Source organism: Aquarana catesbeiana, linkage group LG01 (assembly GCF_042186555.1).
Source record: "Aquarana catesbeiana isolate 2022-GZ linkage group LG01, ASM4218655v1, whole genome shotgun sequence".
NCBI lineage: Eukaryota > Metazoa > Chordata > Amphibia > Anura > Ranidae > Aquarana > Aquarana catesbeiana.
This window is the reverse complement of record NC_133324.1, coordinates 54,618,185-54,642,130: the sequence shown is the minus strand read 5'-3', so window position 1 is coordinate 54,642,130 and position 23,946 is coordinate 54,618,185. Positions and strand designations below refer to the sequence as shown.

Below are 23,946 nucleotides of genomic sequence, written 5' to 3'. Positions count from 1 at the left end.
CTAGGTAAGTAGGATTATGGGAAAAGCTGAATTCCCATACTTCTCTTTTAATGATACCTCAAATGCAGTGCGTTTTTTTAAAGCAGTGCATGAACTAATTCCGGTACACTCCAGTGCAATTCAGCCAATTCAAAACGAATGGGCTCAAATCGCACACCCTGCACCGCATGTGAATTGCACAGGAAGGCCCTGAAGGAGAGGAGGAGGAAATGCCTCCACCTGCCTGTAGATACTGATGGCCTCATCTCAGCCTAGGCAAAGACTGAAGCTCTACTTTGCTGTTATACTGTTGTTGTAAATGATCACATGTCAGGAATTGGAAGGTTATAGGAAAGTCCACTTTGAACAATCCCCCCTCCCCGCAACTAGTAAATTTGGGGCCCTTTTTATAAATGAAGCAGAGAAATGGCAACAATTACATTAAACTTTAGTGATGTAGCAGATACTTCTAAATGGCATTGAAGGATCATACAGAATGTTGGTACGCTGCCATCTTGTGGGAAGTTGGCATACATTTTACGGTGATCAATGTATTCTATGCTCCACTGTTAGTTTAGGTTGTAGGAGATACAAATCAGCTGTATGCTGCTCCAGGTATCCCCCCCCCCCCCAGGACGTTCCCCATATAACTAGGGATGCCACCTTTTCTTCAAGTCAAACCCAAACACTTTAGAGGCGCACAGCTTTTTTTTTCTTTTTTTTTTCTTAAGTATAAACTATACATATATTTTGCTATTAAATAACATTTCTAATCATATGAAGTTAATAACAAGAGTTCCCCTTTTACATCTGAATCCACAGAGTTCCCTTTCACTGTAAGGGGTGACTCTGCAGACTCTGATGTAATGGAGAACTCTGGGGATGCTAACATAAGGGATGCTCTGGGAACTCCGATTTAAGGGGGAACACTGAGAACTCTGATGTACAGAAAAGACTCTGACGTAAGGGGTGCTCTGAGAACCTTGATTTTCTGTACTTACTCAGAGGCAGGAGAGAGAAGGGGAGACTTCAGTCACAGACAGGGATGGATGGTGAGCTCACTCACCCCTTGGCAGTCAGTCCCTCTCATCCAGATGTATCTGAGGCTGCTGGACTTCAATCCCTAACGCTATGCCTCAGAAAAAGAAAGTTAGGGCTGGAAATTTGGAGTGTGGGCAGACACAGAGGAGGAGGGGTGGGAGGAAGAGGTGCAGATTGAGCCCTCTCTCCTCTCCTGTCTGTGTGTAGTGCTGGCTTTAGACGCTGTGAGAAAGTAACAAACACTCTCAGCTTAGACAACTGCAGCCAGCATCCCTGCTGGGAAGCCATAGTCCAGTCCAACTAATGTGTCTGGGTTTCAGGCAGTCTGCAACCCGGGCGCATGATTCCAAACCCGAACTGTCCAGGTGAATCCCGGACAGGTGGCGAGCCTACATATAGCACATGTGTCAAACACAAGGCCCATGGGACTCTTGGCTTCTGATGGAGGAGGGGCTCTTGCCATCCGATGTAAGGGGGGGTGCGGTGCTTTGAAATCTAGACTTAAAAATACAACCGGACCTTTGAGGGGAACCAGAATGCCGATTCGTTTTTTTAACGAATTTCAACAAATGTGTTAATTTGGAAATATCCGAATGAACGAAAACCCGTTTAACAAATTTTTCCGAATGTTTGTAAATTCGAATATTCGTAAATTCGAAAATTCGTAAAAATTCTAAATCCCGAAAATCGGAAATGACTAATAATAACTTAACTATCATTAAGACCCCTTTCACACCGGAGGCGTTTTTCAGGTGCTTTTGGGCTAAAAATAGCGCCTGCAGTCCCAGTGTGAGAGCCCGAGTGCTGCCACACTGGGGGGGTGCGCTGGCAGGACGTTAAAAAAATCTCCTGCAAGCCTTATCTTTTGGGCAGTGGAGGAGGGGGGCACACACCGCTCCTCCACCGCCCCTGCCCATTGAAATGAATGGGCAACGCTGCCGAAGCACCTCGGCAGCAGCGCTACATGGGCGCATTTAACCCTTTATTCAGCCGGGGGTTAAAAACTCGCCACTAGCAGACGAATATCGGCGCTAAAATTACGGTAAATCGACCGCTAAAACTAGCGGTGTTTTACCGTCAACGCCTGCCCGCCTCAGTGTGAAAGGGGTATTAAATTAGAAATTGGAATTTCCTTTCAAATTTGGCTGGTAGTGAATGAATACGAATTTATCCGAAGTTGCAAATTATCCAAAATGACAAATACCGTATCTAAATGAATGGAACATAACAAATTAAAGCGGGATTCCGGCCAGCGAATTTTTTTTTTTTTAAAGTCAGCAGCTACAAACACTGTAGCTGCTGACTTTAAGCAAATACACTTACCTGTCCTGGGTGCCCGCAATGTCGGCCACCCGAGGCTGACCCGTCCCTCGGCTCCCGGGTCCGGGCACCGCCATCCTAAGTAAGGGAAACAGGCAGTGGAGCCTAGCGGCTTCACTGCCAGTTTCCTACTGCGTACCAGATAATAATAAAAATTAAAACGTTTTATTATTAATCAATTTGTTTAGATGCGGCATTCATTATTTTGGATAATTCGTAACTTCAGAACAATTCGTATTCGTTACGTTCACCAACAGCCAAATTTGAAAGGAAATTTTAACAACTATAATTTAATAGTTAGTTATTCTTTCAAATTTTCTTTCTTATTTTCAAATTTACAAATTGCGATCATAACAAATGACCCGAAAAAAAAAAAAAAAAAAAAAAAAAAACTAAAAATAAAAAACAAATAAAACTAAAACGAACAAAATCTTTCAGCAGAGCACGTGTCTAATGATGTGACCCGGATTGAAATGGAGTTTGAGGTTCCCGCCCTTCATGCGGTGCAGCACTGTGTCCTGGGACATAAAAGGACATGTCTGGGAGGAGGCTCATAACACAAGCAGGCTAGCGGAGACCTTTATACTGAAAATAGACAGAGTGATTTAACAGAATAGCCATAATAGCCATACCCATTACAAATGTGCCCAAATAAAAATGATGTCTTTTTATTCCCACAAATAGAGCTTTCTTTCAGTGGAATTTGATCACTTCTGCATTTTTTATTTTTTGCGCTATAAACAAAAAAAGACCGACAATTTTGAAAAAAAAAAAAACAAAAAAAAAAAAACAAAAAATATTTTACTTTCTGCTATAAAACAACAAAAAATTTAGGCCAAAAAAATTCCAATAAGTGTATATTGATTGGTTTGCGCAAAAGTTATAGCGTTTACAAACTATGGGATAGGTTTGTGGAATTTTTATTTTTAATTAAAGGGGTTGTAAAGGTAATTTTTTTTTTTTTAAATAATAACAAACATGTTATACTTACCTTCACTGTGCAGCGCATTTTGCACAGAGTGGCTCCGAACCTCCTCTTCTGGGGTCCCTCGTGGCTGTTTCAGCTCCTCCCCGCAAGAACTAACCACCTTAATGCGAGCTCCCTCGCATGGTGGTTAGTTCTTGCGGGCGCGCTCCCGTGATACAGCCGGCGGCTGTATCACTCGGCCCCGCCTGGCGCGCCGCGTCATTGGATGTGATTGACAGCAGCGCGAGCCAATGGCTGCGCTGCTTTCAATCCATCCACTGTAGTCAATCAGCGGCCAGGCTGAGCGGCGAAATGGATGTCGGGAGCGAGCGTGGGACTTTCGAGGGGTCAGGTAAGTAAAACGGGGGGGGGGGGCTGGGGACGGCGGTATTGTCGGAAGTTTTTTCACCTTAATGCATAGAATGCATTAAGGTGAAAAAATTTTTACCTTTACAACCCTTTTAATTTTACTAGTAATGGCGATCAGCGATTTTTAGCAGGACTGCGACATTGCGGAGGATAAATCGGACACTGAATGACATTTGTGGGAACCGGTGACACCAATACAGTGATCAGTGCTAAAAATATGCACTGTCACTGTACTAATGACACTGGCAGGGAAGGGGTTAACATCAGGGGCGATCAAAGGGTTAAATGTGCTCCTAGGGAGTGTATACTAAGTGTGTGTGTGTCATCTTGGTTGTGAGAAGACAGAGATCCGTGTTCCTGCTTAGGAGAAACACAGGATCTGTCTCCCCTATTAGCGGAACGGTGACCTGCCTTGTTTACATAGGCAGACTGCCATTCTGCCTCTCTTGTCAACGATCGGCAGCTCCTGCTGTGTCCAATCACAGCGGCTCGCCAGTGGCGCGCGCGTGTGTGCGTGGCCCAGACACGGAAATGCCAGATCACTTACCTAGTACATGATCTGGCAGCTAGCACCCGCCTTGCCACAGTAAGTCTACATGGGGCGGTCGTGAACCGGTAAAAAAAAAAAAAAAAAAGTGAGCTGACCTTTGTAGCTGTAGGTACTGTGGAGAAGTTCAAGTTATTTCCTCAGCAGCTCCGCCTGCCAGCGGTTCAGCCCACCCTTCTCCCCCTTCCATCAGTGACTCAGCAGCTCAGCCCACCCTGCAAATCTCTTAGTAATAAATAGATAGCTCAGCTTCCCCCTTCCATTACTGACTCGGCAGCTCTTCTTATCTTGCTACCCCCTCCCAGCAGGGACTTAGTAGTTCACTCTGCCCCCCCCCCCCCCCCCCCCTCCCAGCAAATCCCAGCTCAACATGCTTCCCCTCCCAACAGTAACTAAGCAGCTCAGCCCCCCCCCCTCTCTGACATTCAATAGCAAGAAGGCTTCTAGGATACTAATGGGAGAGGTGTGCAGGGGAAATTAAAGCGGAGCTCCCCCCTTCCCCTTGACAGGTCCCACAACTGCAGCCCATTCACAAAGCGCAGCCCATTCACAAAGTGCAGCACGCTTTGCGTATGCGCAGTAGGAAACCGGCCACAAGGCTTCACTGTCGGTTTCCCTTAATTCAAGACAGCAGCAACTGAGAGCCAATGCAAGAATCGGCTCGGGTGAGGACACTGCTGGATCCCTGGACTAAATCACTGCTTGGGAAGGGAATTAGAGCTGTTGAGCCACTGCTGGGAGGGGAGTCAGTGCTAGTTGGGAGGAGCAGGGTAAGCAAAGCTGCTGGTTCTCTGCTAGGAGAGGGGAGCAGAGGGATGAGCTGATGAGTAACTCTTGGGGGGGGGGGCAGGGAGAGCTAAACTGCTGGGTCACTGCTAGGAGGGGGATCAGAGCCGGGCAAAGGTAGCAAGGGAAGATGAGACTCACTTATTTCTCTATTGGGTGCTGCCTTCTTGATTCACACAGCATAGAAAAGTGGAGGAAAGGCTGTTAACCATCCCAGACATCAAAAGCCACCTTTGCCCTTTGTTGCAGTCATGCCTCTCTTCTCCCTGCATAGATCACCAACCAAAGCCAGTGGTCTGGAATGGAAACGAGGGATTGGCTGCTGACTGAAGCTGTCTGTACCAGGCTGTGTGCATTGTGGAAGGAGGAGTGTTGGGAGCAGATTATGAAGGTCCTGCTATGATCACACAGAGGGGGAATAGAAAAGGTTCACTTTAATCCAAGAGAGAAGAGAAGCAATTTGCAGTAACAGGTTGTCTGAGCGCAGCCGGTGCAGAGACATTTATCTAGTCATGAATGACAAGTAATCTTCCCACGCGAGGCTCGTCATCGCTGGCAGGTGACAAGGGACACTCCGCAATTCACTCTTATAGATTGGATGGGTGATCTTTCTACCATGATTGGAAAAAAAAAAATCCCATCAGACCGGCAGGAAATAGCTGAGGAAATTGTTATTTAAAAAGCAGCTACATTACGCAAATATCATCCCAACCAGGTTACATGGACCAGATATGGGATGATATACGGGACACCGAATTACACCCGTATTATACCCAATTCTACAGCATCCATCCATACAGAACATTCAAACTGAGCACAACTATATATATATATATATATATATATATATATATATATATATATATATATATATATATATATATATATATATATATATATATAGAGTCAGGGGTAGTGAATTCAAATTCATGGGGGTCCGGTCAGAAAAATGTTCTTCCAGCGGAGGTCCAAGTGTCATATTGGTGCTATGACTCCACATGAAATCCTCCACATCGCAGCCTACCCTGCACGTCACAGGCACCCCCCATCACAGCCTCCCCCAACAGACTGACCTATCACAGCCCCCCCCATCTCAGACTAACCCATCACAGCCCCCCTCACAGACTGACCCATCACAACCCCCCCTGCCCCCCCCCCCCCACCACAGCTTCCCCCCTCACAGACTGACCCATCACAACCCCCCCTGCCCCCCCCCCCCCCCCCCCACCACAGCTTCCCCCCTCACAGACTGACCCATCACAGGCCCCCCCCATCACAAACCCCCCCTCACAGAGTGACCCATCACAGGCCCCTGCCCCCCCCCCCCCCCCCATCACAGAACCCCCCTCACAACCTGACCCATCACAGACGGACCCATAACAAATCACAGTCCCCCCCTATCACAGACTGACCCATCACAGGCCCCTGCCCCCCCCCCCCCCCATCACGGACTGAACCATCACAACCCCCCGCCTCCCCCCCCCCCAATCACAGAATCCCCCTCACAAACTGACCCATCACAAATCACAGACCCCCCCTATGACAGACTGACCCATCACAGGCCCCTGCCCCCCCCCCATCACGGACCGAACCATCACAACCCCCCGCCCCCCATCACAGAACCCCCCTCACAAACTGACCCATCACAGACGGACCCATCACAAATCACAGACCCCCCCTATCACAGACTGACCCATCATCACAGTCCCCCATTTTCAGGGGCTCAAATGTAATTGGACAAATTAATAAAATGATAAAGAAAATGTTCCACTTTTAATATTTTGTTGAGATGCTGCATCTGTCCCCCGGCCCCTCTGCACTGAAAACTGAGCGACTGAACACCGCCGATCACTCCGTTTTAACAGCTCTGTGAGCAGAGAACCGCTGACTGTCAGCCACAGCTCTCTGCTCATCTCCCTTCTCGCTCATTGGAGCGCTGAGCTGGGGAGGGGTGGGGAGCGGCTCGCTGAGAGGCTGAGATGGGTATCAGTCCAGGCACCTGGCGGATCCAGACTCCGTGGTCCAGATTACACAATGCCTGGACTGATTCCTGTGATGTCAGCAGAGAGTGGACTTCAGACCGCTCTCTGCTGAAAAACGGCTCACAGGAGTGCAAAATGAATTGCACTCCTGTAATCCATAGGAGAAGCCCAACAAAAATGAGCTCAGGCTGGACTTCTCCTTTAATGGATAACATGCATAAAAGTTCCACCCAAAAATGGAACTTCTGCTGATCCGGTTCCCCCCAGGTGTCACATTTGGCACCTTTCAGGGGGGAGGGGGGAGCAGATACCATTCTAACACAGGTATTTGCTCCCATTTCCAGCGATAAATCACCGCAGATTCCACGGCGATCTACGCCACGTCAGGACCCTCCTCCGTCCCCCCCCCCCCGCTGGATTCGAGGAGACACACAGGTCCCAGAAGACAACAGGGACCCATGAGGACGCGCAGCACGACTCGCGCATGTGCAGTAGGGAACCAGGCTGTGAAGCCGCAAGGCTTCACTTCCCAAATCCCTTACTGAAGATGCCGGTGCCTCCACCCAGGAGCCAAGGGACAGATCAGCTTTGGGTGAAGACATCGCGGGCGCCCAGGACAGGTAAGTGTCCTTATATTAAAAGTCAGCAGCTGCAGTATTTGTAGCTGCTGACTTTTTTTTTTTTTTTTTTGCAGTTACGGTAGAAAAAACATACAAAAAAAAGAAAAAAACAAAGAAAAAACCTTCTGCCTTTAGAACCACTTGAAGTCCTCTTGTGAGTTGGCAACAGACAGCATTGTGGAATAAGTGGTGTCAGCCCTGCCCAGTTGTCTTTTGCTAAACAGCTCAAACTCTCCCACTCTGCTAGTCTCCATATCAAACACTAAGTATTCTGTAACTACACGATAAGAACTTTTTGGGCTAATTAAACCCCTTGAGAGATGACACAGGAAGTGTGCACAGGACAGCTCTGAATTTTAGACATTAACAGATATTTTTGCACAGATATAACAACACTTTCAGTATTGTATTTATCAGACCCAAAAGGGAGAAAGTAAGCGCATTTCATTATTCGGGTTTACATATACAGAGTGTGAATCATTGGCCCAGAGAGAGAAAAGTATGCAGTCAGAAAAGCCAGAACTTGTTGTTACTTTTCCCACATCAGGTCCTTGGAAAAGTTTGTTGCCAGCAGATCAGTATTATTATTATTATTTTAGAAGGGATCAGCCCACGACATCCAACTGATTTCTCCTATGACAGATTTCCTTTAACATTAAATAGGAAGGATAAAGCACAGGGCTCAGAGTAATAAATCTGTCTTGTTCTGGCTGTAGAACAAAGCCGTCGTCTAATTCTCTACAGAGTAATGTTGTGTAGATCAATAGAGAACCGCAAGTGCAAGCTGATAAGAGATGTGTGCAGAGCCGTACACCAAACTCCATCTATAGTGGCCACATAATATAACCTCAATGCAGGGAGGACTAGGCTGGGGGTCAGACGGGGCATTTTTTTCTCAGGCCAATATTAAAAAGATATTCCAGGTGGCCCTGAACGGAGATACTTTTCAGACATTCGTCAGAGAAAGACCCGCAGTCAGTGTTAAATACCGTTCACACCTGCAATCAATGCCCCTGGGCAATCTTCCAGCATCAACTTGGCGAATCTTTGTGAGGTCTCATTGTGTTGCTATGCCTATTTTAGCGATTTTTGTTATAGCGCAAATATATGGAATTATGCATTTTGGTTATTATGTATTGTTTTTAGAAAATGTAGGTTTCCCTAACTATATGCTAATGAACTTGTTTGACTGGTTCATGGAGCTCATGCAACAGGAAGTGATGTTGGCCAGAAATAGGAGGAGAGAAGAAAGGACTTGAACTCAGCCATGTGCTGGAGACAAAGAGGAGTTGGTTTGGAGGACTCAGAGAAGTAAGGAGCAGTCTAGAAGTGATCCAGGATAAAAGTAAGACGATCAAAATAAAGAAAGACTGAAAATAAGGGTTGCACCAATACCATTTTTTTTTTTTACTGGCGAGTATGACTACCGATACTTTCCATCAAGTACTCGCTGATACCAGATACCGATACCTTTAGCCTCGGTTCACACCAGAGGCGGCACGACTTGCAGGTCGCCTCACCGAGGCGACCTGCACACGACTGCCGGGGCGACTTGCAAAACGACTTCTGTATAGAAGTCTATGCAAGTCGCCCCAAGTCGCCCCCAAAGTCGTACAGGAACCTTTTTCTAAGTCAGAGCGACTTGCGGCGCTCCGATTAGAACGGTTCCATTGTAGTGAACGGGACGCTACTTGTCAGGCGACCTAGGTCGCCTGACAAGTCGTCCCAGTGTGAACCGAGGCTTACGGTGCGACTTGAGCCTATACAAAATGAATGAGCTCAAATTGCACTGCAAAGGATCGCATGTGACTTGAACAGGAACGTGTGCGATTCCTGTCCAAAGCGCATACAGTTTTCCGCACCACTCCCGTGTGAACCCAGTAGACAAAGACAGGGAAGTGCCATCTAAATGCAACAATGGCCAAATAGATGATTAAAATTTTTTTATAACAGCTTACATAAAATTAAAAGTACATATCTCGCATGTCAAATCCAAATCTGCAAGGTCATAAGAGTTAGGTTAGGTCAGGAGCAGAAGCGTAACTAGAACCTTCAGAGCCCCAATGCAAGAAACCATGAAATCCCCCCCCCCCCGACCGCCAGGGCTCTTTCCATCGATCCTAGAGCTCTTTCCTGCAAGCTCAGGGCCCTTCCCACTGATCCCAGGGCCATTTACTCTGGTTGCGGGGCCCTTTATAAGCCCCAGTTCACACTGCTTTGACTTATCATGCAACTTGCAACATTAAGTCCCATGACAAGTCAAAACCCATTTATTTCAATGGGTGACGACTCAAGCCCCAGCGACTAAAAAAAAAAAAAAAAAAAAAAAAAAAAAAAAAAAAAAGTTCCTGCACTATTTATCTTTGACATTTGCATTGTCAAATTACAAAAGTTGCAAGAAGATCGCAAGCAAGTCGCACAACATTTGGGGTCACAGCAGCGTAAACCAAGCCTTATGGTCCTCGCAGTGAGACGCTTTCACATGTTCTGCAGCAACCCCCTTCCTGCCGTCTTGGGGCCTCCACGTGGTGGGGGAACACCAGGGCCCCGTCGCAAGTGCAACCTTTGCAACCCTGGTAGTTCCACCACTGGTCAGGAGAACTTTTCCTGACATGTCCCAATATACAAATAAACTGATGTCATCAGTCTCCTGTGGGCAGAAGGAAGCATTCCCTCCAATGGGACACTATTCCTCCCACTGATACTAATGATGGGGCAGTATTTCTCCAACTGACACCAATGAAGGGGCATTATTTTTCCCACTAACACTAATGATGTGGCACCATTCCTCCCACTGACCCTAACTGATGAGGTACTATTCCTCCCACTGACCCTATCTGATGGGGAACTATTCCTCCCACTGACCCTAAATGATGGGGCACTATTTCTCTAACTGACACCAATGATGGGGCACTATTTCTCCAACTGACACCAATGATGGGATACTATTCCTCCCACTGACACCAATGACAGGGCACTATTTTTCCCACTGATACCAATGATGGGGCACTATATCTCCCACTGATACCCATAATGGGGCACTATTCCTCCCACTGACACTAATGATGGGGCACTATATCTCCCACTAACACCAATGACGGGGCACTATTCCTCCCACTGATGCCAATGATGGGGCACTATATCTCCCACTGATACCCATAATGGGGCACTATTCCTCCCACTAACACCAATGATGGGGCACTATTCATCTCACCAATACCAATGATGGGGCACTACTGCTCCCACTGACACCAATGATGGGGAATGGTTTACTCCCATTGATGTTGAGGCATTTTCTACCCCCACTGGCCACAATCCGGCCCCCTCAAAGTCTAAAAGGACAGTAAACTGGCCCTTTGTTTAGCAAATGTGGAGACCCCTAGTCTGGATGATACCTGAACAAAGGTGGTGCCATTCTACCAGAGAGAAAAACAGGTGATGTGTCAGGAGGAGTACTGAGATTACTTAGCATGCATGCACTGAATAGTAAAAATAAACTATGGGGTTCCTTTTCTAAAACTGCAAAGTGCAAAATCTGCTCCCGCTTTGCATAGAAACCAATCAGCTTCCAGGTTTTACTTTCAAAGCTTAAAGCAATACTAAAACACACACCGTTTAATTTACATTGCCCCTTCTATTTCTGTATGTGGATGGTGGCACTGTAATCATTAAAAAAAAAAAAATAATAATCTAAGTACCTTTTTTCCTAATCAATATACAGCTATCACATGACCCAACTCTCTCCCAGCCTGTCTGCAGGGAAAAAGTGGCAGGAGGAGCTTCTAGTACTCTGCTGCTGGTGACATTTCAAAAAAATAAATAAATAGCCTTTGGAATAAAGAGTAAAATTAATTAATAGCAATAGTGGGTATGAACAGTATGTAATACACCATTTATTGATTTTTTTTATGATGTGGATTTACTGATACTTTAACCACTGAGCTCTAGAAGGTTTACCCCCTTCCTGACTAGGCCATTTTTTGTGATACAGCACTGCATTATTTTAACTGACAATTGCGCGGTCATGCGACACTGCACCCAAATAAAATGTATGTCCTTTTTTTCCCCACAAATAGACCTTTCTTTTGGTGTTATTTGATCACCTCTGCGGTTTTTATTTTTTGTACTATAAACAAAAAAGACAAACAATTTTGAAAAAAAAAAAAAAAAAAAACAATATTTTTACTTTCTGCTATAAAACACAACCAATACAAAAAAAAAAAAAAAAATTCTTCATCAGTTTAGGCCAATATGTATTCTGCTACATATTTATGGTAAAAAAAATCCCAATAAGTGTATATTGATTGGTTTGCACAAATGTTATATTGTCTACAAACTATGGGATATTTTTATGAAATTTTTATTTATCTTGTAAAGAAAATTTGTAAGTTCTGTATATAATTGTATTCTATTTTGTATGTATTGCACACTGCCCTCAATGTGCACACGGCACCAATAATGTTTTCAGTACATATTTACATTCTTTCGAGTCCTGATTAGAATTAGCTTGCCTATGTTACGCCCCTTGTTACCATAAACGTACAATTGTATTATTAATGTGATACCTACGTAATCATGTGTATAAAAAAACTTCAATTGCGTCATAATAAAGCAGAGCAGTTATTTGGAAAGATGTGGAGTGTATCTTTTGTGTCTGTTCCCTACTGCAGTAGTTATTAATTTGGAACCACTAATCAATATGAGGATAGGAGTTGCCCATCTATAAATTTCCTTGTCAAGATATCTTTTTTTTTACTAGTAACGGCAGAGATGAGTGACTTCTAGTGGGACTGCGACATTGCGGCGGACAAATTGGACACCAAGTGACACTTTTTGGGGACCAGTGACAGCAATACAGTGATCAGTGCTAAAAAAAAATATGCACTGTCACTTTACTAATGACACTTGCTGGGAAGGGGTTCACATTAGGGGCAATCAAAGGGTTAAATGTTTCCCTAGGGAGTGCTTGCTACTGTTACAAGACAGCGATCCGTGTTCCTGCTTAGCAGAAAACACAAGATCTGTCTTCCTCTCTGACAGAACGGCGATCTGCCTTGTTAACATAGATAAAGTGGCGGTCTGCCTATGTCGGGAACGATCGGTGGGTCCCGATGGACATCCGGTCCACTGGACCCGCTCATCGGCTCCCGCTGTTTCCAATCACAGCGGGAGCTGGTCGCCGGCGGTGCTTGTGCGTGCCGCAGACCAGGAAGTGCAGAATCACTTACAGGTACGCGATCTTGCCTGTAGGAGCCGCCCCACGCTATATGTACACAGGGCGGTCAGCGAGCGGTTAAGCTGAACTTAGAAGCGGATTGGCTACCATGTACAGCTGCACCAGATTTTAGTAAATAACGGATGCCAGGTAAACCTACATTTGAATCTCCCCTGACTGTGACAGTTTTACTTCCCTGCAAACATTGGAATAATAATAACTCAGACTCTGCGCTCCCTGAGTATACACGGCACACAGCAACTTTCTGGAAGGAACAGTCATCCATAAAAAAAAAAAAAAAAAAAAAAAAAAAACTTCACATCATTTTTGTGCCAAGTTTAGGAAGGTGAGCAGCACAATTGCAGTCACATAGACATGTAAAAGCCATCACTTATCAATGTCCCCAGAGAGCCGGGGAAATATATTTCTGTCTGGCATGACAGTATTAAATGAGAAGAGAGCCTCTCCTGCCAGCAGCCGGCAATAGATTTTACTCCCAGCTTTCAGCACTTTCTCAAATTCAGACAACAAGCAGAGATTAACAAAAAGGAGCCCAAAGTTAAATCATCGCTACGGAGCAAAACTTCATCTGAACACAGCAGTTCTAGGTCAGAGAATGGGCTGGAATTAATAAAAGAAAGCAATATAAAAATTTGTTAAAACAAGGTTTCTCAACCTGGATGCTGTCCGAATTCCCCCCGGGGTGTTGTGAGCATGTAGATCAGAGTCATGAGTTGCCATGGGGCCACCAGCAATGTACCCACCACTGACGCTCTAGGGCCAGGACACATGGTGTCATTCATTGCTGTGGTTATGGCGGCCCATCTCGCCTGCACCATGGCCATGTAGAACACTGATCCAGAGTAATGTAATGAGAATTGATATTGAAGAGCTGCTAAGAAGTCCAGATACAACCCAAGGAGACGGTGGGGATCCTCTGGAGTGTAGAAGCCACCTAACCAGATTATTTACTGTACACCAACATCAATAACCCTACGATTAGGTTAACCCTACGGGTCCAGCACTATTCATCTATTTTCCTCAAGTGATCCAGAGTAGGCAGTATGTAGGGCCACCTTCAGTATTCAGAATGCGGAAGTCTGCCTCATTCAGACCTCCCCAACCTATTACCCTCTGATGCGCTACTGGAGCCAAAAGGCAGGGATCTGGGATGAAGAGGAGATGGGGGGGTGCATGACTGGCAGGCCACCGATTTGATGGATGGACTATGGTGTACAGGAGCAACTGATGTCATTGTGTGAAGGGGGAAGCTCATGAGGAGACTCTGATGTGATGGGAGCAGCTCTGATGTGATGTAATCAGGAACCTCTGATGTGATGGGGAGAAGCTCCGATGTGATGGGGAGAAGCTCCGATGTGATGGGGAGAAGCTCCGATGTGATGGGGAGAAGCTCCGATGTGATGGGGAGAAGCTCCGATGTGATGGGGAGAAGCTCCGATGTGCAGTTAATTTCATCAAGAAGGTTGCTCAGGTATACCATTGATAAGTAACATTTCCATTTTTATTTTTTTTTACATTTTAGACTCAGGTCACCAAAATTGTGCATGCTTATAAAATGGTCCTGTGACTGAAAAAAGGTTGAGAAATGCTGGGCTAAAAATAAAATACACGTGAACAGGATTGGCCTAATCACTTGTCTGTAATACCCTTTCATTACCAGGACATTTTTCAGTGCTGTGATAGTTTGACTGATAATTACTCAGTAATGCAACACTAAACCCAAATTTTATATCATTTTTTGAGACAGATAAAAGAACTTTGGTTACTGGTATTTAAAGAAGAACTTTGCCAAGGGCTCTTGAAAATTAAAAGTCAGCAGCTACAAATATTGTAGCTGTTCACCTTTACCAAGCAGGTATTTACCAGCCCAGGAGTCTAGCACTGTTGTCTGCGATTGCTGCGATTAGTCTCTCTACGAGTAAGATGAGTGAAAGTAGAGAGAGATGTCTTTAATAGAAAGTGCAGGGACATGATCTTTGCAGGTGCTAAGAGTAAAATGTTGGCCAAGACCCAACTGCAGAAAGGAGAGATCCTGTCCTATGTAGCTACTGGGGAGGATGCCTTTGGACTCAAACCAAGTGAAGTATGCCTTCCACATTGGATGATAGACCTTGCAGGAAGTGGACTTTCTTTGAGCATCATAGGACTCACAGATTCAGATATGCTCCTGTCTCTTATACAGTGCCTTGAAAAAAGTATTCATACCCCTTGACATTTTTCCACATTTTGTCATGTTACAACCAAAAACCTAAATATATTTTATTGGGATTTTAAGTGATAGACCAACACAAAGTGGCACATAATTGTGAAGTGGAAGGAAAATGATTAATGGTTTTCAACATTTTTTACAAATATCTGAAAAGTGTGGCGTGCATTTGTATTCAGCTTTTACGCTTATACCCTATTAATACAACTATTAGTCAGGCACTCCACAAATCTGGCCTTTATGGAAGAGTGGCAAGAAGAAAGCCATTGTTGAAAGAAAGCCATAAGAAGTCCTGTTTGCAGTTTGCGAGAAGCCATGTGGAGGACACAGCAAACATGTGGAAGAAGGTGCTCTGGTCAGATGAGACCAAAATGTAACTTTTTGGCCTAAAAGCAAAACACTAAGACCCCTTTCACACTGGGGCGGTTTGCAGGCGGTATTGCGCTAAAAATAAAAACCGCCCCTAAACAGCCTCCGCTGTTTGTTCAGTGTGAAAGCCCGAGGGCTTTCACACTGAAGCAGTGCGCAGGCAGGACGGTGAAAAAAGTCCTGCAAACCGCTTTTTTGGAGCGGTGTATTCACCGCTCCTGCCTATTGAAATCAATGGGACAGCGCGGCTATACCGCGGCAATACCGACTATAGCCGCACTGTACGAGGGATTTTAACCCTTTTTCGGCCGCCAGCGGGGGTTAAAACCGCACCGCTAGCGGCCGAATACAGCTGCAAGAACGACGGTACAGCAGCGCCCCAGTGTGAAAGGGGCCTAAGTGTGGCAGCAAACTGACACTGCACATCACCCTGAACAACCCATCCCCACTGTGAAACATGGTGGTGGCAGCATCATGCTATGGGGATGTTTTTCTTCAGCAGGGACAGGGAAGCTGGTCAGAGTTGATGGAGCCAAATACAGGACAATCTTAGAAGAAAACCTGTTAGCGTCTGCAAAAGACTTGAGACTGGGGCGGAGGTTCACCTTCCAGCAGGACAACGACCCTAAACATACAGCCAGAGCTACAATGGAATGGTTTAGATCAAAACATATTGATGTTTTAGAATGACCCAGCCAAAGTCCAGACCTAAATCCAATTGAGAATCTGTGCCAAGACTTGAAAATTGCTGTTCACAGACGCTCTCCATCCAATCTGACAGAGCTTGAGATATTTTTCAAAGAAGAATGGACAAAAATGTCCCTCTTTACATGTGCATTACTGCGCAAATATCATATGACATAAAGCAACACCCACCAACTTATTCTCTAGGGCCTCTGCTAAAAAAAAAAACTAAATAATAATAATGTGTATATATATTTATACACATACACACACTTTTTTTTTTTTTTTAAGCAGAGGCCCTAAGTTCTAAGTAGTTGTACCAAATAAAAAAAACAAAAAAAAAAAAAAACAAAAAAAAACAAAAAAAAACAAAAAAAAACAAAAAAAAACAAAAAAAAACAAAAAAAAACAAAAAAAAACAAAAAAAAACAAAAAAAAACAAACAAAAAAAAAAAAAACAAAAAAAACAAAAAAGTTTACATATAGAAGAGGAATGTCAGAATTGGCCTGGAGTAGAACTGGTTAAAGTCACATTCCGTAGGGCTGCAGGTCACAGAATTTAGCAAATTTATTTCATTTAGCATAGATAGATATTTTGCAGGAAAATAAATAAGTAAAAAAAGCAAGCAAGAAAAATACAGTACCTTCTCATAGTAAACAATCCCATACTCCTTGTCATCGCTCTTCACACATGGGAATTCCACCATCAGGTACATAAAGTTGGAACTACGCTTTTCACTCTGCAAGAAAAAAAAAAGATTATTAATAATAATAATAATAATAATATGAATCCCTGGACATCTTCAGCTGCCTTGTAAAGATGTGTGCACTAGGAGCCAGCTAAGCTGCAGTGCACAACAGTGAACAAGTGTGCAGGAAAGGAGGACAGAATGAGCAGTGATAATGTATCTTTGTGTCTGCTGCTTCTTCTCTGTCCAATCAGAAGTCTAGGGGTGTGTACTTGACCAAACAGTGCTGCTGATGTACTGGAGACCTGGCTGTGCTGTCTGACAGGGAGGCCTGTGTCACAGAACAGAAAATCCTTTTACAAATAAGACCGTTTCCCAAACACATAACTCACCTGTGTATTTAGCTGCCTGCCATCTCACACACAGACAGCCATTAAAAAAGGGAACTCATGAAATCTAAAAATGACACTAGATCATACAAATATATAATAGTAATCACATGAAAAGGTGTATGGTAAAAAATGTATCTCGGCTAAACTTAAAGCAGAACTTATTAAGTCTTTCCTATCTTCCGGCGCTGCCATTATGGAGCATTCGCAGACGGGCCGATAGGAACTTCTAAGTCTTTGGGTTCTGGGACAGCCCGTCAGTACACCTGAGCAAACAGTAATGTGCAAAGACAGGGAAGATTTGGAAATTCCCCGATAGCCCTATTTATGAAAGGCACAAACACAGAAACCTTCTGTGCTTAGAAGTGGGTCCGCACAATGTACAGTGCCTTGAAAAAGTATTCATACCCCTTGAAATTTTCCACATTTTGTCATGTTACAACCAAAAACGTAAAAGTATTTTATTGGGATTTTATGTGATAGACCAACATAAAGTGGCACATAATTGTGAAGTGGAAGGAAAATGATAAATGGTTTTCAAAATTTTTTACAAATAAATATATGAAAAGTGTGGCGTGCATTTGTATTCAGCCTTTATGCTGATACACCCAACTAAAATCTAGTGGAACCAATTGCCTTCAGAAATCACCTAATTAGTAAATGGAGCTGTTCTGTGAAACTCTGAGGTTTGTTCTCAATTTTGGTCTCATCTGACCAGAGCACCTTAGTGAACAAATAGCATCATTAAGGCCAAGGAACACACTATAGAGGTCAGGAAATCCATCATCGGAAAATGGAAAGAGTATGGCACAACTACAAACCTGCCAAGACATGGCCATCCACCTAAACTGACATATTTATTTGTAAAAAATTGAAAACCATTTATCATTTTCCTTCCACTTCACAATTATGTGTCACTTTGTGTTGGTCTATCACATAAAATAGATTTATGTTTTTGGTTGTAACATGGCAAAATGTGGAAAATTTCAAGGGGTATGAATACTTTTTCAAGGCACTGTAAGTGGGCTATACTTCCATCCCGGCTTGTATAGATATACCTCGTCTTGCTGTTCTCTTAAGACTGGGGTAGTCTGGACAACTGGAACCACAAAAAGAGAGAGGGGGCGCACAGACCTAGTCCAGTACCCTAAAACCATGGCTTTATTAATATAAAAAATGGTAAGTACTATGCTCACAAGATGACAAATGTATCCATCTCATCACATAGTACAACGCCATCCAATCCACATTGCATAATGTCATGTGGTAAGAGAAAGTAAAGATCCAATAGGCTAACGCATTTCGAGGACCAGCCTCTTCCTCAGAGCCAACAGGACTGTTATCTACTCCCCTTTTTTATATCAATATGTCATGACTGATTGTCAAATGTGGGCATGTCAGACCCACGCCCTGGATGGGGTCAGGCCCTTACAAATATCATACATTAAAGCGGAGTTCCAGTCATATTTTTTTTTTTATACATTATTGTGCTGCATTAAATCTAAATAACGACCTGTGGAAAAAATTTCTTTTTTTACTCACCATCTCCTGTCTGTTGCTAGGGGGTCCTCGTAATCTGCCTCTTCCTCTCCAAGGCGCTTGACGTCATTTCCCTTGCCGCCCGTGCTTGCTAGTGCTCCTGGGAGATGTCTGTCATAATTTCCCAGGAGTCACTGGGCAGCGCCGGGGGGAATGTTATCGCGTTACAATGTCATAACAATGGGGCAAGACCTTCCTCTGTTGCTGCCCGTTGTTATGGCAACGTTACAAACAATTGGCGCTACGGCCGCTGCTAAATCGCGCATGCGTGAGATCGAGGAGTGCATGCTGGAAGTGCATTCCAGGAAGGAATCGCGATTGGGCTTCATATGCCCACAGCAATTATGGAAACGGCCGAGTAAGGAGGATTAAAATTTTACAGTAAGAAATTTGTTAGAATACATTTGATTTGATATGGGATTTGTACTGCGCCAAATCCGCTCCGTATATACTCGAGTATAAGCCGAAGCACCTAATTTTACCACAAAAAACTGGGAAAACGTATTGATTCGAGTATAAGCCTAGGGTGAGAAATGCGCAGCTACTGTAAGTGGAAAAGAGGGTCAACAATGCCCATTTGCAGCCTCACTGTGCCCATTTGCAGCCTCACTGTGCCCATTTGCAGCCATAGGTCCCCGAACTTCAAACTCGGCAGTTAAGGGTTCCTAGATGCCCCCTAGCTACAGCCAAAATTTGGGGTCTCTGGACCCAAAGGGTCCCGAAATGACATAGCTGCAGATGGACACAGTTGACTGACTTTGGGGCCCTGTATTTTGGGGCCACTTGGTGCTAGGAAGCCCAAATTTGGTGGCAAACCCAGTGGAACTAGCACTACAACATATCCAAAGCTGGGATTCCTATCACCAAGTGGCCCTGAGAAACGGGGCCCCAAATTCTGTTCGGAAAATGTCAAGCATTTTTCGGCAGCAGAGAATGACATTTTCCGGACCGACTTTGGGGCCCCGTATCTCGGGGCCACTTGGTGATAGGAACCCCAGCTTTGGATATGTTGTAGTGCTAATTGCACTGGGGTTGAACTCCAAATTTGGGGTTCCTAGCACCAAGTGGCCCCAAGATACAGGGCCCCAATTCAGTTTGGAAAATGTCATTCTCTGCTGCAGAATAGTGCTTGACTCGAGTATAAGCCGAGGGGGGCATTTTCAGCACAAAAAAAAAATGTGCTGAAAAATTGGCTTATACTCAAGTATATACACGGTAATCTAAATAATTGTATACTTTTATTTAACTTATGTTAACACAAAATATTACCCAAAAAAAAAAAATTTTTTTTTCACTGGAACTCCGCTTTAAACAAGAGATAACACCAAGCCAGCCCACATTAAGCTTTACTCAAAAATATGCATATGCAGATGTATAAAGCACATGTGAAATGAATGTACATAAAAAAAAAAACAAAAAAAAAAACACACATGTTCCTAGACAGGTGGCAGGCAATGTCCAGATGAGACGTTGAGCCTGCACAATTAAAAGAACAGAGCAGTCCAATAAATGAAAGCAATGGACCAAGGACAGTCAGGATGGGAAGGAAAGAGCTAGAGCAGTGGTCTCCATACTGCGGCCCTGGGGTCAGATGCAGCCCCTTGCCTGCTTTTATCTGGCCCACATGGCACTTTTTTCATCTACTGATACCAACGATGGGGCATAATTCCCCCCCATTGACACCAATGAAGGGGCACAATTACTCCTAACACCATCAATGATGGGGCCCAGTGACACAAATGATGGGGCACAATTTCTCCCAATGACACAAACGATGGGGCACAATCTCCTACAATGGGAACCAATGATGGGGCACAATTCCTCCCAATCATATCAATGATGGTGCCCAATGACACCAATGATGAGGCACAATTCCTCCCAATCATATCAACGATGGTGCCCAATGACACCAATGATGAGGCACAATTCCTCCCAATGAAATCAACGCTGGTACCCCATGACACCAATGATGGGGCACAATTTCTCCCAATGACATCAACCATGGGGCCCAATGACAGATACAATTCCTCCCAATGAAATCAAGGATGGGGCCTAATGACACCAATGACGGGGCACAATTTCTCCCAATGACATCAACGATGAGGAACAATGATGGGGCACAATTCCTCCCAATGACATCATTGATGAGGCCCAATGACACCAACGATGGGGCATAATTCTTCCCAATGACATCATTGATGAGGCCCAATTCTTCCCAATGACATCATTGATGAGGCCCAATGACACCAATGATGGGGCACTAATCCTCTCACTGACACCAAAGATGAGGCATTGTTTTTTCCCCACTTATGTCTGCACTTTTTCTACTCCCCCACAGTCCGGCCGCCCTCAAGTCTGAAGGACAGTAAAGTGGACCTTTGTTAAGAAAGTTTGGAGACCCCTGGGCTGAAGGATGCTGGATGCTTCTCAGTAAGGAAATGAGGCAGGTTCCATCCGACTTGCTGCAGCTTCTAATGCATTTTGCAAGAAGCTCGCAGTGTGCAGTGAAATCAGAGTAAGCCATTTCAGTCCAGGAGAGAAGCCGCTACAACTGTGTGGGACCTGAGGGAAGGCTGGAGGTCAGCTATAACATAAGCACTTGCTGCATATCTCTGATAGTTTCCATTTAAATGGCCTGACAGCCGCGTCATCCTTCATCCCCCGCTAAGAGTGTAACTTTGGAAAGACTTTTACCATTTCCCCCTAAATGTAGTCTGTGACATTTCGTGTTGTACAGCTCATTATGAAAGAGCTGCAATAAAAAGGTTTTATAAGAAAGCTCCTAAAGTTCTTGCCTAATAAAAGATGCACAATAAAGGAGACTTTAATTAACACAAGAGCTGGTCTGAGCATCTTTCTTTAATATGTGAGGAATATGTCCGCTAAGAGAGGAGGTCACATCAGACAAGGGCTCTCCAAAGTCATGGCTGAGGACACACATTTCCTCCACTCTTTCCAGCTCATGGAACGCTCTGACAGGAGTGTGCGCACCAACTGTGCAGCTAAAGGGTCTATGTCTGGCTGCAGGTCTGGCTCAAGAGCGTAAACCCTCCCACCCCGAAAAACCATACCCCCCCCAAAAAAAAAAAAAAAAAAAAGGATTTCGCAGCTTTTCAATGCTTAGATGAGGTGGCTGCATTTGTTTTCTATTTCTCAGGCATTCTTCCTTCATTTTCACCTTGTGATCCTGCCGGTAAGGGCTCATTTGCATGAGCTTTGTCCTCTGAAGCGCAATCCATGATGGATCGCTTTAGAGAAAGAGTGTTTGACAGGTGATGAGGAGACATTATGTCACCTTCTCACCGCCTGCAACTGTGAGCATTGTTCGCAGCTGTGACGTGGCCTCATGCAGTCAAAAGGATGCTCCTGTTCAATTCCTTATCCCCGATTCAGATTTTGATCTGCAATTGTGTTTTTTGTTGAATGTTCTGTAGCAGTAATACTTCACATGGAATGCCCCATAAGAAAGTAATCTACATTGGTTCTGAAACGCGTCGGGATAATTATATTGAAGGAACTGTACTCATATGATCCTTTGCTGCTCTTTGTTTTTATGCATCTGTACCATGGTGATGTATGCATATATGTAATATAAATACATTTCAATTTTTCGCATATTTTGATATTTTTCAGTTGCCCTTAAAGTCCCATAGTACTTTCATTGGGGGGGGTACTACTTTTTCATTATTCGTGCAGTTAAAAGGGCCACATTTGGAGGGAAGTACAGTCTACGCATTTTTTGCTGCTCCGCCGACTGCAGCCTTTTGTGGCTTAATCCAGAAATAAAATTTTGCTGCCACAAACAGCATGCAGGCAGGCTTTTTATTGCAGAAGAGACATACAGTGTCTCTTTTGCAATAAAATACCCCTAAAGCAAGCAAGAGAGGACGCCTCCATCTAAGTGTAAACTGCAAAATCAAGTGACATAATAGAAATATTGCACTCACTAGATACAAGTAGTCATCCTTAAAGAGAGAGGGCAATCGAGGAGCTGCAGCAATCAACAGGCAAGTGGCTGGTATAGGCAGAGTTGTGCCGGGAAGAGGCCGGATGGATAAGCGCAAAGACTGCTGTGCTGTTAGGAGCCGGAACTTGTCTGGCTGTGTGGCGGCTCCTTCTGGGTCCTCTCGCTTCTCCTTGGGGATTATGTCACTTCGTACAGGGGTTGTGGTTATGCGTTTCAAGACTCCGCCCCTTTGTCAAACCAATGTAAACAGCCGGGCAAGCTGGCATCCCGGCTCCTAGCATCATCTCTGTGCATGAGAGACGTCATCCCGCGAAAACCAAATGAAGATGGCTGAAAACCAACACCCAGGAGAATATGCTAGTGTGGGATGGAGACTGTTGAATGAAAGGTATGTTTAGCTGCATTTCAAGGGAGAAAACTCAAGACCCCACATCTCTCCTCCAGGCTGGAAATGCTGAGATCAAAAAAAAAAAAAACTCTCAGCCTTTCCAACCACGTCCTCTGCTTTGTTTACTTCTGTGGGCCCAGACGTGATGTCATAACGTCTCGCCCGGGCCTCCAATGGTCATAGAGATGACTGGGGACCATCCGGTCACCAGAAATCTCTAGGGTATCTCTAAGGTAAACTTCCAGTGGCAACCGATTCGTTCTCCGGCTCACTGATCGCAGGGGCAAGCCCGAAGCAGCACCAGAGGGCAGCAGGAGGGGGCGCCGCCTGTAAGAAAGATCAAGCGGCTGAACGCCCACTATGATTGTTCCTATGGTGGAGGGAATCGCCAGCTGAAAAAGATGATATCTGGATGATGCCTATAGCTGCAGCCATCATTCAGATATCCCCACTCAAAGTCCATGACATCATATGACGTACCTTGTGCGGGGATTGGTTAAGGTGCCGTCTGTTCCTTGAGGTTGGGTTCACACTGTTGCAGTGCATTGATGCACATTAACATGCCTTGTGTTAGCACCGACTCTGATGAATGAAACCGGAAGCAACGTGTATTACATCACTTCCGGTTTCGGGCTTTTGTTTTCCTGGCCATTACCGGCCAGAGAGAGGCAGCCGATCACAGCGATCTGTGTCTGATTGGCTGCCTTGGAGGGCAAAGGAGAGATCAGGGATCTCTCAATAAAGAGTACCTGTCACTGCCAATGCTATCACAAGGGGTGTTGTTCAACTCTTCTGATAGTAAAAAAGTTGAATTAAAAAAAAAAAAAAAAAAAGTGTAAAACAAATACATTTAAATAAAATAAATAAT

The 23,946-nt window shown here is 44.6% G+C and overlaps 1 protein-coding gene across 2 annotated transcripts in view; it reads right to left on the bottom strand.

The window, feature by feature from the left end:
* PIK3C3 (phosphatidylinositol 3-kinase catalytic subunit type 3) overlaps positions 1-23,946 on the bottom strand; it is a 311,657-nt gene that overhangs the window by 246,292 nt on the left and 41,419 nt on the right. For both annotated transcript variants that reach the window (XM_073618729.1, XM_073618740.1), the window contains one exon: positions 16,751-16,846. In XM_073618729.1, the coding sequence (XP_073474830.1) occupies positions 16,751-16,846 (96 nt within the window). The remainder of the gene's footprint in view (positions 1-16,750; positions 16,847-23,946) is intronic.